At 55.7% G+C, this 12,164-nt stretch overlaps 1 protein-coding gene across 3 annotated transcripts in view; it reads left to right on the top strand.

Moving 5' to 3' along the window:
- Hmcn2 (hemicentin 2) overlaps positions 1 to 12,164 on the top strand; it is a 140,500-nt gene that overhangs the window by 100,899 nt on the left and 27,437 nt on the right. For all 3 annotated transcript variants that reach the window (XR_005877070.1, XM_013124789.3, XM_040745007.1), the window contains 15 exons: positions 2,157 to 2,300; positions 2,389 to 2,548; positions 2,631 to 2,755; positions 3,064 to 3,247; positions 4,632 to 4,729; positions 5,083 to 5,349; positions 5,848 to 6,038; positions 6,354 to 6,435; positions 6,520 to 6,656; positions 7,316 to 7,457; positions 7,531 to 7,675; positions 8,358 to 8,485; positions 8,997 to 9,153; positions 9,947 to 10,068; positions 10,710 to 10,874. Coding sequence is in view for 2 of the 3 variants with exons in the window: in XM_013124789.3 (XP_012980243.1) it covers positions 2,157 to 2,300; positions 2,389 to 2,548; positions 2,631 to 2,755; positions 3,064 to 3,247; positions 4,632 to 4,729; positions 5,083 to 5,349; positions 5,848 to 6,038; positions 6,354 to 6,435; positions 6,520 to 6,656; positions 7,316 to 7,457; positions 7,531 to 7,675; positions 8,358 to 8,485; positions 8,997 to 9,153; positions 9,947 to 10,068; positions 10,710 to 10,874 (2,247 nt within the window). In the remaining variant the exon portion in view is untranslated. The remainder of the gene's footprint in view (positions 1 to 2,156; positions 2,301 to 2,388; positions 2,549 to 2,630; positions 2,756 to 3,063; positions 3,248 to 4,631; positions 4,730 to 5,082; positions 5,350 to 5,847; positions 6,039 to 6,353; positions 6,436 to 6,519; positions 6,657 to 7,315; positions 7,458 to 7,530; positions 7,676 to 8,357; positions 8,486 to 8,996; positions 9,154 to 9,946; positions 10,069 to 10,709; positions 10,875 to 12,164) is intronic.

The raw sequence follows: 12,164 nt of genomic DNA, 5'->3' as shown, positions 1-12,164 counted from the left end.
GTAGCAGCCCCCACGCTTGCCTCAGGCCCCTGGGTTCCTCTAGGACAGGCTCCACAAGAGGCAGAAGGTTCTGGCAGAGGAGCTCTGAGGGGTTAGCGACAGCTGTGGGGACCTTGGGTGGTGTAGCTGGACAACTGGTCTCCCTCACTCGTGTGTAGTCTCTCCCTGCTCCTCAACAGCTTTATTGGGCTACAATTTCCATCTTATACAGTCCTCCCATTTAAAGAGATCATTCAGGGCTTTTCGGTAAATCCACAGAGGAGAGCCGCTCACAGCCACGATTAGTTTTAGAATGTCTTCATTGCCTAATAAGGAACCCCAAAGCCGTTAGCCGTCACTCCCCATGCCCTGCAACTTGGCATGCCACTCCTGGCCACCGCCGTCAGTCTCTGTGAAGTGCCTGTTCCGGACATTGCTTTCTGATGGCGTCACATCACATGTCCCCTTCTGCCTCCGCCTTGCAACACCTTAGCGTCAGACCTTGAAAGCTCACTGGGTGGCCCGGATGAGTATTGTTTTCTCAGAAATTCATTTAATGATGTGTCAGTGTTCCTTTATGTATGATACTCCATAAGGCTATGTAGCCCTGGCTGGTTTGGAACTTGCTGTGTAGGACGAGGCAGGCCTTGAACTCACAGAGATCGGCCTGCCTCTGCCTCCCAAAGGCTGGCGTTTAAAACGCGAACATGTAGCACTGTGTTTTGGAGCCAGCCTTTGGCCTGTACAGGTGAGGCTGCTGTGAGCTCGGTGTGCAAATGTGCATGGGTGTTTGTGTTTTTGTCTCTCGTAAGTGGACCCTTGAGTTAGTCTGGCAGCAAACCCTGTCTGTCACGCCTCCAGTCCTTCCCACATGCCGTTCCCTGCCTGGAATACCTCGTGCTCTTGTCTGTTCGCACCTGCCTGGTTCCTACTCAAGCTGTGTCCTAGCAGCCCCTGTTGAGGAGCCCTTCCTGGCCCCTGCTGCCCCTCCCGTCCTCCCTGCCCTCAAACACCCAGCTCCCTGACTGAGAGCTTCACAGCTGTCAGCCCTCAGCTGCACGGTGTCTTTGCGACATCACATCTCATGCTTCTTGGGGGACAGGGACTGTGGTGCTCACCTTTGCCTCCCAAGTTCCAGGTGCAACGGGTCCAGCCGAGTCCCCGTAGCAGAAAGGCTGGCTGGACAGGGGGCAGGGTGGGATAAAGGTAGGGTCGGTACAATTAGAAACTCCTTCAGGACAGACCTGCAAGGGAGGATTCCAAGCTGGCGACAGAGGCCCAGGAGCCCCAGGGGTGACTTGTATAGGGCCACAGAGTGACTGATTCCCTCGATCAGCAACCTTGACACATGTAGAAGACATGTATACAGGAGGGCTGTGTCTCAGAGCAGGCCTGGACCTAGAAGGTGTGGGGAGGGATGGCCTGCGTGGGAGGTGGGGGTCGTAAGAAGTGGAATTCCGGAGGTGGGCTGGGAAGGCTGGCTGTGACAGTTAATTTAATCGTCAACTTGACATAACCTAGGATCACCATTGAGAATTTCAAATTCGGGCTTTATCTAGGTCATGTTGGCTATGAGCTTGTCTGTTGGGAATTGCCTCATGTCAACTGGTGTGGGAAGACCCAACCAGAGAATACATGGCTCTACTCCTGGGGTTTGGGTCCTGAATTGTATACAGGTAGAGAAAGACAGCTGAATACAGGTGTGCATGCATTCATTTGTGTGTGTGTTTTGGTTTTTGGTTTTTTTGTTTGTTTTGTTTTTTTGGTTTTTTGAGACAGGGTTTCTCTGTGGCTTTGGAGGCTGTCCTGGAACTCCCTCAGTAGACCAGGCTGGCCTCGAATTCACAGAGATCCGCCTGCCTCTGCCTCCCGAGTGCTGAGATTAAAGGCGTGCGCCACCAATTCCTGGCTGTGTGCATTCATTTCTTTCTCTGCTGTGGATGTCAATAGCTTCTTCTAGTTCCTGCCACCTTGACCTCCTCAGTGGCTGTCACCTGAAACCACAGGCTTAATAAACCCCTTTCTCCTCTATGTTGTCTTTGTGGGATGATTTATCACAGTGGCAGAAATGAAACTAGGCCAGTGGGAATCTACAAAGGTGCCTCAGACTCACTGGGCCTCAGTTTCTCTATCAGTACAGGGAGCACAGGACTCAAGGGCTTCCCTCCGTCCCACAGAGAGCAGTCTGGAGCACGGCGTGGTTTCCCGAGGTGGCCGCCTCCAGCTGAGTCGCCTGCAGCCCGCCCAGGCTGGTGTTTACACTTGTGTGGCTGAGAACGCCCAAGCTGAGACCCGCAAAGACTTTGTGGTGTCTGTACTAGGTATGTCTTGCACCCTATACTCTGTCCTGTTTGCCGTATCCCGGCAGCCCCTGCTGCTGCCAGGACCTCACCATAGCCCATGTTACAGTGCCTCCCCAGATCCAGAACTCAGGCACGGCCCAAGAACATAGCGTGTTAGAGAGACAGGAGATACGACTGGACTGTGAGGCTGAGGGTCAGCCGCCACCAGAGATAGCCTGGCTGAAGGACAGCAGCCCATTGGACCAGCATGCGGGGCCTCACCTCCGGTGAGGCTGGGTCCCGTGCCTCTTGAGACACCAGAGCTGCCAGCCTGTGTGTGCCTGCCCTCAGTGACTCCTCCCCATGCAGGTTCTACCTGGATGGCAGCTCCCTGGTGCTGAAGGGCCTAAAAGCAGCAGACTCGGGTGCCTACACCTGTGTGGCCCACAACCCGGCTGGCGAGGACGCCAGGCTGCACACGGTGAACGTACTGGGTGAGGAACCGAGGCTGAGGAGAGGCAGGCAGCCTCTGTGGGGATGAGTAGGTGGAGTCGGGAACCTGGTGATGCCCACTCTCCCTGGGCCAAGAGTCACAAGCTTCCCAGCCCAAGGCTTAGCAGGCTGCCCAGATAGGGGGAGGTCATAAAAAGAGGGGGTGAATCTGGGCCCCAGACAGTGCACCTCTTCTCTCCAGGGGGTGGCCCAGACTCTAAGAACCTAATCGCAATGTCTGGCAGTGGCAGAGGTTTAGGACCGAGTGCTGCCCTCATCACTTTGTCATCTACCCCCCCCCCCCCCCCAGTTCCTCCCACCATCGAGCAACGAGCTGGTGACACGGGGACCCTGGTGAGCAAGACTGGAGAGCTGGTGACCATGATGTGCCCTGTCCGGGGATCCCCACCCATCCGTGTGAGCTGGCTCAAGGACGGCCTGCCCCTTCCGCTCTCCCAACGCACCCTCCTCCACAGCTCGGGTCGCACCCTCAGGTAGGTGAGCGGTCCTGCCTCTGGTCCCTGACAGCAGCTGCTGACACATTCCCCAAGTGGCTCAGGCTCCAAATGCTTCCATATGGGTATTAAAATATAAATAGTACAGACACAGAGAGGTTTATGGTACCTGAGGAAACCAAGCCTGAGTGGAACCCCAGAAATAACAGAGGCCTTATCCTAAGGCCTGGTGAAGAAGGCACAGCCCAAGAGGACACCTGAGTGCACTGGCTTGGCCTGCGGAAAGCAGGGAAGGCTAGCTGCTCAGTCTGTGAGGGAGCGTGGATGCTCGGCTGGAGGAAGGTGGAGCCCTGCCTGGGCCCCATGGGAACAGTACTCGGTCAGAGGGAGGAGCAAGGCCAAGGGCCCCCAAGGAGATGGCAGGACAGGAAGACAACAGGGACAGACAGATGCTATGGGTGATGCCTTGGGGCTCCTGTCATGAAAGGGTTCTCTCCTTCCACCTTTCCACGGGTTCTGGGAATCAGTCAGATCATCAGGGCTGCACAGCAAGAACTTCACACACTGAGTCGCCTTGTCAGCCCAGAAAGGGGAGTTTCTAAAGACAAAACCAGGGTTACACAAGACACCCTGAAACCACAGCCCTTAACCTCAAGTTACTGACAGGAGTGGCCCCTGTCTGAAGCTTCATAGACCACTCACTACGGGGCAGGTGGGCTCACAGCGTTCCTCACACGTGCTCAAAGGTCTGTCAGTGTTCAGCGACGGCCGCACTGGGTAGTCATGCACAAGAACCCTTCCTTAACTGACTGCCTTGGGTTCCATTTTGAATCTGACTGCTGACGCTGAGGTTCCCAGGCACCCGAGGGAGATGCACCGTCTGCTCGGAGCTTGGAGAAATAGATTTTCAGGGATCGTCAGCACATGGAAGGTTCTGGAAGCCAGCTGTGTGCACCATGCCCTGGCTGCTTGGACTTGGCAGGGCCGGGGTAGTGGGAAGCCTCTGTCCTGGAGGGGAGAGTGACCTGGCTTTGGCTTCACGATCCTCTTTGGCCCATAGCAAGAGCAGCCCAGGAGAAGCTGGGGGACCAGGAGAAAGGGGGACTGAGAGGAGGACACAACCCAGGGGGATCCTGAGGACCAAGTGTGATTGTCTGTAGGAAGGATGTCTGTCCCCGTGGTGGGACTGTGAGCTTCCCGAATTTGGGAGACAGCGGGAGTGGGGCTCGGGGAAGAGCAGCTTGGGACTCTACCCGGGGAGCACTAGGAGGCCAGGAAAGGGGCAGAACAGGGCTGGAGGGCTCCCACTTCAGAATTAGCCCTTGAGATATAAGAAAAGGAAGGGTAGTGGTGCCACTCAACCTCTTCCTCTCTCGCCCCTCCCCTCCCCCCCACCTTCTCCCACTTTGGGGAGTGGGTCCAGAATTTCTCAGGTGCAGCTGGCAGATTCAGGCATCTTCACCTGTGTGGCTGCAAGCCCAGCTGGTGTGGCTGGCCGGAACTTCACCGTGCTGGTACTCGGTATGGGGCGGGGTGATGCAGACGGTGCCATTGGCTGTGATGAGAATAAAGTCCCCGTTCCCTGCTCATCAGGGCATTCTAATCCGGTTTCTTCTATTGTCCATTCATTTGTTCCCCAAGCAGTGAGCAGGCACTCTAGTGTGCCAAGCACTGACAGGTATAGTTTATGGTAGTAGAGCAGTGGCTCTGGACCCCAGCTCCATCGGGGTGGGGGGGTGCTGTGGGGAGGACTCACCTATCATGGCAGTTCCAAAGGGCTTATCCATGAGGCCACAGTTGGTATAAAGATCCAGGATGAGGACCACCTGCTGTGGAGTAAAATGGACCCTGCCCTCACTTTTGTTCCCCGCCAGAACCCCCCACCCTGGAACCTGTAGAGTTTCAGAATGATGTGATGGCTGTCCAAGGCTCCGAAGTGGTCCTTCCGTGTGAGGCCCGGGGAAGCCCCCTGCCCCTTGTGTCGTGGATGAAAGATGGGAAGCCCTTGTTGCCCCAGATCCTTGAGCAGGGGCCTGGCCTGAAGCTGGAAGCAGTGAGCTTTGGTGACTCGGGGACCTACTCCTGCCTGGCAGCAAGCGAAGCAGGGGAGGCCAGGAGGAGCTTCCGACTGACAGTGATGGGTGGGTGCCCCGTCCTCAGCAGCTTCAGTGGCTGGAGGGTGAGGGGAACAAAAATGGGGTGAGGGAAGGCAAGGCCCCCGGAGGTTTGGGGTCAACACTGGGAAGCCTCACCGGCCTCGTCTTCCAAGCAACTGTGGCTGAGAAATACAGTCCTCCTCAGCTCTATTCCATCGTTTTTTACAAGCAAACCTTGGTGTCAGAAGCAAACGCTACAGCCACCAGCATCTCTAGGGACACAGCCTCGAAACGCAACCCAAGAGAGTGCAATGTTGGACCAAATGTTGAGACATTTGCCTTAATTCTGTCTGTTCCTCATATACTGAATCCTTGTTGTGTCAAAGTACAAATAACTGTCCTGAGGACATAGATTTGTGATTTCTATGTTAAGTGACCACCCAGCATCGTCCCCATATTCGAATGTTTCTTGGCCCCTCAGCTGTGAACCACTGGCTGTTGAGGGAGGGGAGAAATGTCTGACCCAAGGTGGACATCTTGCAGATCCCCCCCACATTGTGGAATCCGGCCAGACTGCAGAGCTGTCACTGACACCTGGTGCCCACCTGGAACTCCTGTGCGAGGCCCAAGGCATCCCCCCACCCAACATCACTTGGCATAAAGACGGGCAGGCCCTGAGGAGAGTAGAGAATGACAGCCAAGCTGGCCGCGTACTCCGTGTGAGGAACGTGCAGGTATTGGCACCTGCCCAGCTGAGTTAGGACTGGATGAGAAGCTGAAACTGTCCTGTGGGCAGCTGCCAAGCCTCTCTTGTGTGCCTTGTGGCTAGGGACATGATCTCGGGCCTATGTCCTATGGGCTCCTAGGCAGGCCAGAGCCAAGAACAGAAAAAGCTGATAGCTGGGGCAAGAGGGATTTTCCTCTTGCATGCCTGTCCTGGTCGCACCTCAAGAGCAAGATGGAGAAGAGAATTGCAGGGAGGGATAAGCTGGCTGGAAGGCGGGGTGGCAAGAGGCCAGAAGCAGCTGATCTCCTTGCTCTGTTTCCAGGTGGACAATGCTGGGCTGTACACCTGCCTGGCCGAGAGCCCTGCAGGTGAAGTTGAGAAGAGCTTCTGGGTCAGGGTCCAAGGTAGGGGCCAAGGGGACAGGGGAAGAAGGAGCACAATGGGACCTGCAGGGTGGGTCCATCTTTCATAGTCTCTCGTTTCCCCAGCCGCTCCAAATGTTGTTGGGCCCCGGGGTCCCCGCTCTGTGGTTGGCTTGGCTCCAGGGCAGCTGATCCTGGAGTGCTCGGTGGAGGCAGAGCCAGCACCAGAGATTGAGTGGCATCGAGGCGGCGTCCTGCTTCAGGTGGGCCCCTTCATCGCCAGCTCTGAGGCCTCTGAAGGTGCTGGGGGTTTGTCCTGGACATCACTCTTCATGTCTGCATTGGGCACACCTTCTACCTTGATGATTATTGTCACTCCATATCGTGTCTGGGCACTGCAGCAAGACCAGGATTCACACCTGGTGTTCTCTCCGTGGTACCTTCAGGTTACACTGAGGGCTCTGTGACCCAAATCTATGACAAGCTGTCTGTGCCCATCCTTCCCTAGGGACCAGTTTGTAGTTATGGACTATGGCGTTGCAGGTCTTTGGGTGGGGGTTTCATGACAGTGCTCAGCCCCTCTATGTTCCTGGGGCTCAGTAGAGTGACCCTGTGATACAGGTCTGTTGCTAGCCTATGATGAGGCAGAGGCCATTGCTGCCAAGCCTCATAGGTTCCTCAGACCTCCTGGCCTGGTGCTTATTTGGGCCAAGACTGGTTTGACCCATGGGATCCATCAAGCAGAAACTAGGGGAGGTACAGACCTGCAGGCGGGACTCTGAGACAAGAGCTTCCCTTCTGCGCCACCTTGCTTTCCCAGCAAGAGGATGCCAACTCAGTTCCGAATCCATGGGACCAAGGTCGGGGGTCATAGCCAAGTGCCAATAAAGATCCCTCCCCCCCCACTCCGGGGGCTCTGCAGGCAGATGCCCATACTCAGTTCCCAGAGCGGGGCAGGTTCCTCAAGCTGCAGGCGCTGAGCACGGCCGATGGCGGGGACTACAGCTGCACAGCCCGCAACACTGCAGGCAGCACCAGCGTGGCTTTCCACGTGGAGATCCACAGTGAGTGTCCCCCTCCCTACCCCCATCCCCTCGGAGCCACAGGCTCCCAGCCCTGCCCTCTGCCCCTCCCCAGCGGCACCCACCATCCAGCCAGGACCGAACGCCGTGGACACCCCGGTGAACCGCACAGCCCTGCTGCCCTGCCAGGCCCACGGTGTGCCCACGCCCCTCATGAGCTGGAGGAAGGATGGGATTCCTCTGGATCCTGGGAGCCCCAGGTGGGAGCCAAAAGGGGAGGGCTTCAGGAGGATCGTGGGTTTAGGGTCCTCTTTGTCAATCACAAAAGGAGCTCTCTTGAGCAGTTGGAGCAGAAAAGTGACTTTACACAGGATGCAGGCGGCTCTCAGATCAAAAGGACAGGCACACGCCATCGTGAACCTCTGTTTCTCTGTTCCTCTCTAGATACGGTGTTCACTCCTCTGCTTTCCCTTTCTCCTTGCCTACTCTCTCTCTCTCTCTCTCTCTGATCATGGCAGGTACCCTTTCCCCACCCCAAATGTACAGCTTCCCCAACTCACACAATCTGTGGAGGCAGCAAGCCCTCTGTGAATATCAAACCCAAATTCCCAAGGCATGCAATGCCGTTGGCCCAGCCTGTGTGATGGACCATCTGCTATCCAATCCACTGTGTCTAAGGGCAGGATTGCATAGTACTGTCTGGCCATTGTGGCCATCCTCAAAATAGTGAGCATGCTGCCACCTGGAGCAGCCCCTCTTGACCTGGAGTCAGGTCGTGTGTGGTAGCCTTCTTGGTCTCTTGTGTGCAGGAATGAGTTTTAATCCTTTTGTAGGGAGAGCTGGGGGCAGACGGGAGTGTCTTGCTGAAGACAGAGTCAGGAGTCCAGCCCCTCTCAGAATCCCATCTGCCTATCTCCATGGCCACCTGCTCTCTGTTTCCAGACTAGAGTTTCTGCCTGAGGGCTCACTGCGGATCCATCCAGTCCTGGCACAGGATGCCGGACACTACCTCTGCATGGCGTCCAACTCGGCTGGCTCTGACCGGCAAGGCCTAGACCTCAGAGTCTTTGGTAGGTGAACAGGAAAAGGTGTTCTTCCTGCCCTTCAGCATCCACTGCTAGTCCCGCTTGGTTTCTGAGTTGTTCCAGATGTCAGGGTCCAAAAGCAATGATCCTCAAGAGGTTTTAGCCATGAAACCCAGGAGTGAACAGTCTTAGCCCTGCATACCCAGAGGACACGTGTCATAGACCCTTCCTTAATTAAGTGAATGGCAAAGCACAGGGTGTTAGAGGTTCCAAAGGAGCTGGCTCAAAGTCAGTGAACCAGGTCCTGTGGTCAGCCTCCTTCAAGGATGGGGTGTCAGGAAGGCATCAAGTTCAGGGACTCAAAAGGCCCAAACAATCTAGCATAAAGGCCTGTTGTCAGTGCTCCCTGGAGAGCCCTCCTGACCCCAGCTCCAAGAGAGAGAAGCTGAGTGTGGCAGTGAGTGTCCCAAGCCTGAGCGCCTACTCTGGGCACAGTCACAGAAAGCCCCCATGTGCCCATCCCATGCCTGTCTCCTAATAACAAACCTCTCCCCAGAGCCCCCAACCATTGCCCCTGGCCCCTCCAACCTGACCCTGACCGCTCACAGTCCAGCCTCACTGCCCTGTGAAGCCAAAGGTTCTCCCAAGCCCCTGGTGAGCTGGTGGAAGGACGGGCAGAAGCTGGACTTCCGCACGCAGCAAGACGCCTACCGGTAATGGACAGTCATCTTATAGTGGCAAGATATGGGGGTTCATCACAGAGTGTAGCAGGGTCGGTGAGGCGGCCCCCAGACCTCAGGGTGCCAGGGGCAATTGTGACACTGAGGCAGATAGGATCACCTGGCCAGAGGTGCTTGAACACGTGGCCCCCACAGAAAAACATATGTGATGTATTCAGCACGTTGAAAACAGGACATGGGGTGCTGGGATTGTGTGGGGGGAGGCCCAATAGCAGGCCATGTGTTTGGCACGCGTGAAGGCTGAGGCTGCCTCCGAGGGCTGTCTCACGTGCAGCCATTGGTTAATGTCCACCAGGAGTGTTTGCTGTGTGTCTCGTCTCCTGGTTGGAGATCAATTGTCATGATCTGAATCATTGTCCCAAACATGCAGGAGACAGAGAAACATGGGTGGGGACGAAAGTGAATCACAAGTCCAATAGCTGAGACGTCGTAAGAGTAGAAGTTTCCAGAAGATACTTTTTTCCCCCACTGTGCGTGATGCTTGTCTGTGTTAAATATATGGATCCCACGTGTGTGCAGTAGCCCACGAGGCCTGAAGAGGGTCTTAGATTCCCTGGATCTGGAGTTACAACAGTTGTCATCACCTGACGTGGGTGATGGGAACAGAAGTTGAATTCTCTGGAAGAGTAGGCGATGCTCTCAGCCTCTGAGCCGTCTCTCCAGCCCTCAGAAGATACTTCAAGTGTCATGTCTAGGGATAGAAGCAGGGGAGACCGATTTAGCTCACCCCGGGCCACTCACTTCAGCCACCATCTGTCCATCCCAGGCTCCTGCCTTCCAATGCCCTGCTCCTGGCAGCTCCCAGCCCTCAGGACTCAGCCCAGTTTGAGTGTGTGGTGAGCAATGAGGTGGGCGAGTCTCGCAGGCGCTACCAGGTGACCGTCCACGGTGAGTCCTGGCACAGGTGGAAATGTGGGTACAACGCCCTCCCTCTCAGGAGCTCTCCTGCCAGCAGGGACCTGCGCTGGCTTCACCCAAGACATCTTGGGATGCCTCCTTCAGAAAACCTTCCTGACGTAACTGAGGTTGTGGTACAGTTCCTGAGAGTCTAGTCTGACCTTGTCGTCACCCAGGTTTAAATTGTTCCTTCCTCAGATGCCTGGGCCCTCAGGGCAGACTAAAATTTCAGCAGGACCTGCAAGGGCCTGCAACCCCACTGATGCTCCTGGTTTCAGCTTGCCCCATGGCTTGCTCTGGGACCAGCTATGGATGTTCCTTGCCTCAGGAACTCTTCACATGCTGTTCCCTCTGCCAGGAACATGCTCCCTTCACCCAGCCAAACGCCTGCTTTTCCTCCAGATTTCAACAGAGTGTCATCTCCAAAGTCACCAGGCTATTCACCAAAAAGCTATACATGACTATGTCTCTGGGCCCCAAAATATGTGTTGCGTATACTAGAGTGACTTTGCCATCCCATAACTTCAGCCTCTGGCCCGTCATTACTCAAGCCCCTTTATGGCAGCCCTGTCCCATGGTCCCATGGCCCCTGCCCCCCCTGCCCCTCAGCAGGGACTTACTTTGTGTTTCAGTACCGCCCACCATTGCGGACGACCAGACACATTTCACGGTAACCAGGATGGCACCTGTGGTCCTCACGTGTCACAGCACAGGGTCACCAGCCCCAGTCGTGTCCTGGAGCAAAGCAGGCACCCAGCTGGGAGCCAGGGGCAGCGGCTACCGAGTCTTGCCCTCGGGTGAGTGAGGGTGGGCAGCAGAGAAGCCTCTGAGGAGGGAGGAGGCTGCAGAAAGAGCCCTGGGCGGCAGGGAAGAAGGGATTCCCTCACTTTGCTGTGTGGCCTGAGGAGAGACCCTTGCCCTCTCTGAGCCTCGGTACCTCTTCCTGTGCGCTGTGCTGCTATCTGAGGCCCGTCAGAGGAGCTCTGGGATCCTGGGTAAATCAGTGCTTTTCTGGCGAAAGGAGAAAAACCCCTGGGAATGTTGGAAAAGCTAGTTTCATTCAAGGGTTTCAGCCTTCATTTTGAAATCATGCTTTTGACTATTGGTGTTTGAGGGTTCCTATATTTGATGGGGTTTGGATAATGGGGGTGGTGATTTGTAAATGCCATGGCTGTGCTGAGAATATGGCTCACTTGGTAGATGGGCAAAGACCTGGGTTCCATCCCCTGAGCCACATAAGGTCAGCTTGGTGGTCCACACCTGTAATTACAGTACTTGAGAGGTAGAGGCAGGAAGATTAAAGCTTCAAGGGCATTCTTAGCTATGTATTTCCTGGGCTACATGAAACTGTGTCTCAAAAAAATTGCAGCTGGGTGGTGGCCGTGCACATCTTTAATCCCAACACACCTGAGGCAGAGGCAGGCAGGTTTCTGTGAGTTTGAGGCCAGCTCAGTCTACAGAGTGAGTTCTAGGACAGTCAGAGCTACACAGAGTAACCCTGTCTCAAAAAAAAAAAGCAAAAAAAACTTGCATTTACTTGTCAAAATGATTAGGGTAATTTCCCGCTTGAGTGTTAGGAAACCCTGTTCTCAAGACCACTGGGCAGGGCAGCCCCCCCCCCCCGATTTCACACTGTCTGGGTGCAGTGGATCCCTCCTTCCAACCTGGGGTTACAAGCCAGTGACCTCTCTCTCTTCCCCCTCCCAGCAGGCCTCAGGGGACCCCAGGTGGCATCCCCAAACACTCTGCTGTGAGGTTGAGCTCACTGCTGCCCCAGGCTGTGAGAGGGAAGCTGGGAGTCCCGGAGGCTTCTGGGAGGAGCACATAGAGAAAGCTGGGTTTCCCAGTGCTGACCCTGGGTTCCCACAGCCGGGAGGCCCAGCAGCCCATCTCGTCTGATTTCGTTGTACACATTGAGAAACTGAGGCCCAGAGAGTAGAAGGAAGCTGTCATAGTCATGCCTGGTCCCCATGCCCTCCGCTCCCTGTGAGGTTTACCCATGGGCAGCAAAGGCAGTTTGAAAGGGTGTTGGCAACAGCCCTGCCGGCCCCATCACTAGGGATTCCTGTCCCCAGCCCCTCCCTCTC

This window comes from Mesocricetus auratus, unplaced genomic scaffold (assembly GCF_017639785.1).
Source record: "Mesocricetus auratus isolate SY011 unplaced genomic scaffold, BCM_Maur_2.0 Super-Scaffold_100004, whole genome shotgun sequence".
Classification (NCBI taxonomy): domain Eukaryota; kingdom Metazoa; phylum Chordata; class Mammalia; order Rodentia; family Cricetidae; genus Mesocricetus; species Mesocricetus auratus.
Note: the sequence above shows the minus strand (reverse complement) of the source record. Positions and strands in the feature narration are given on the sequence as shown.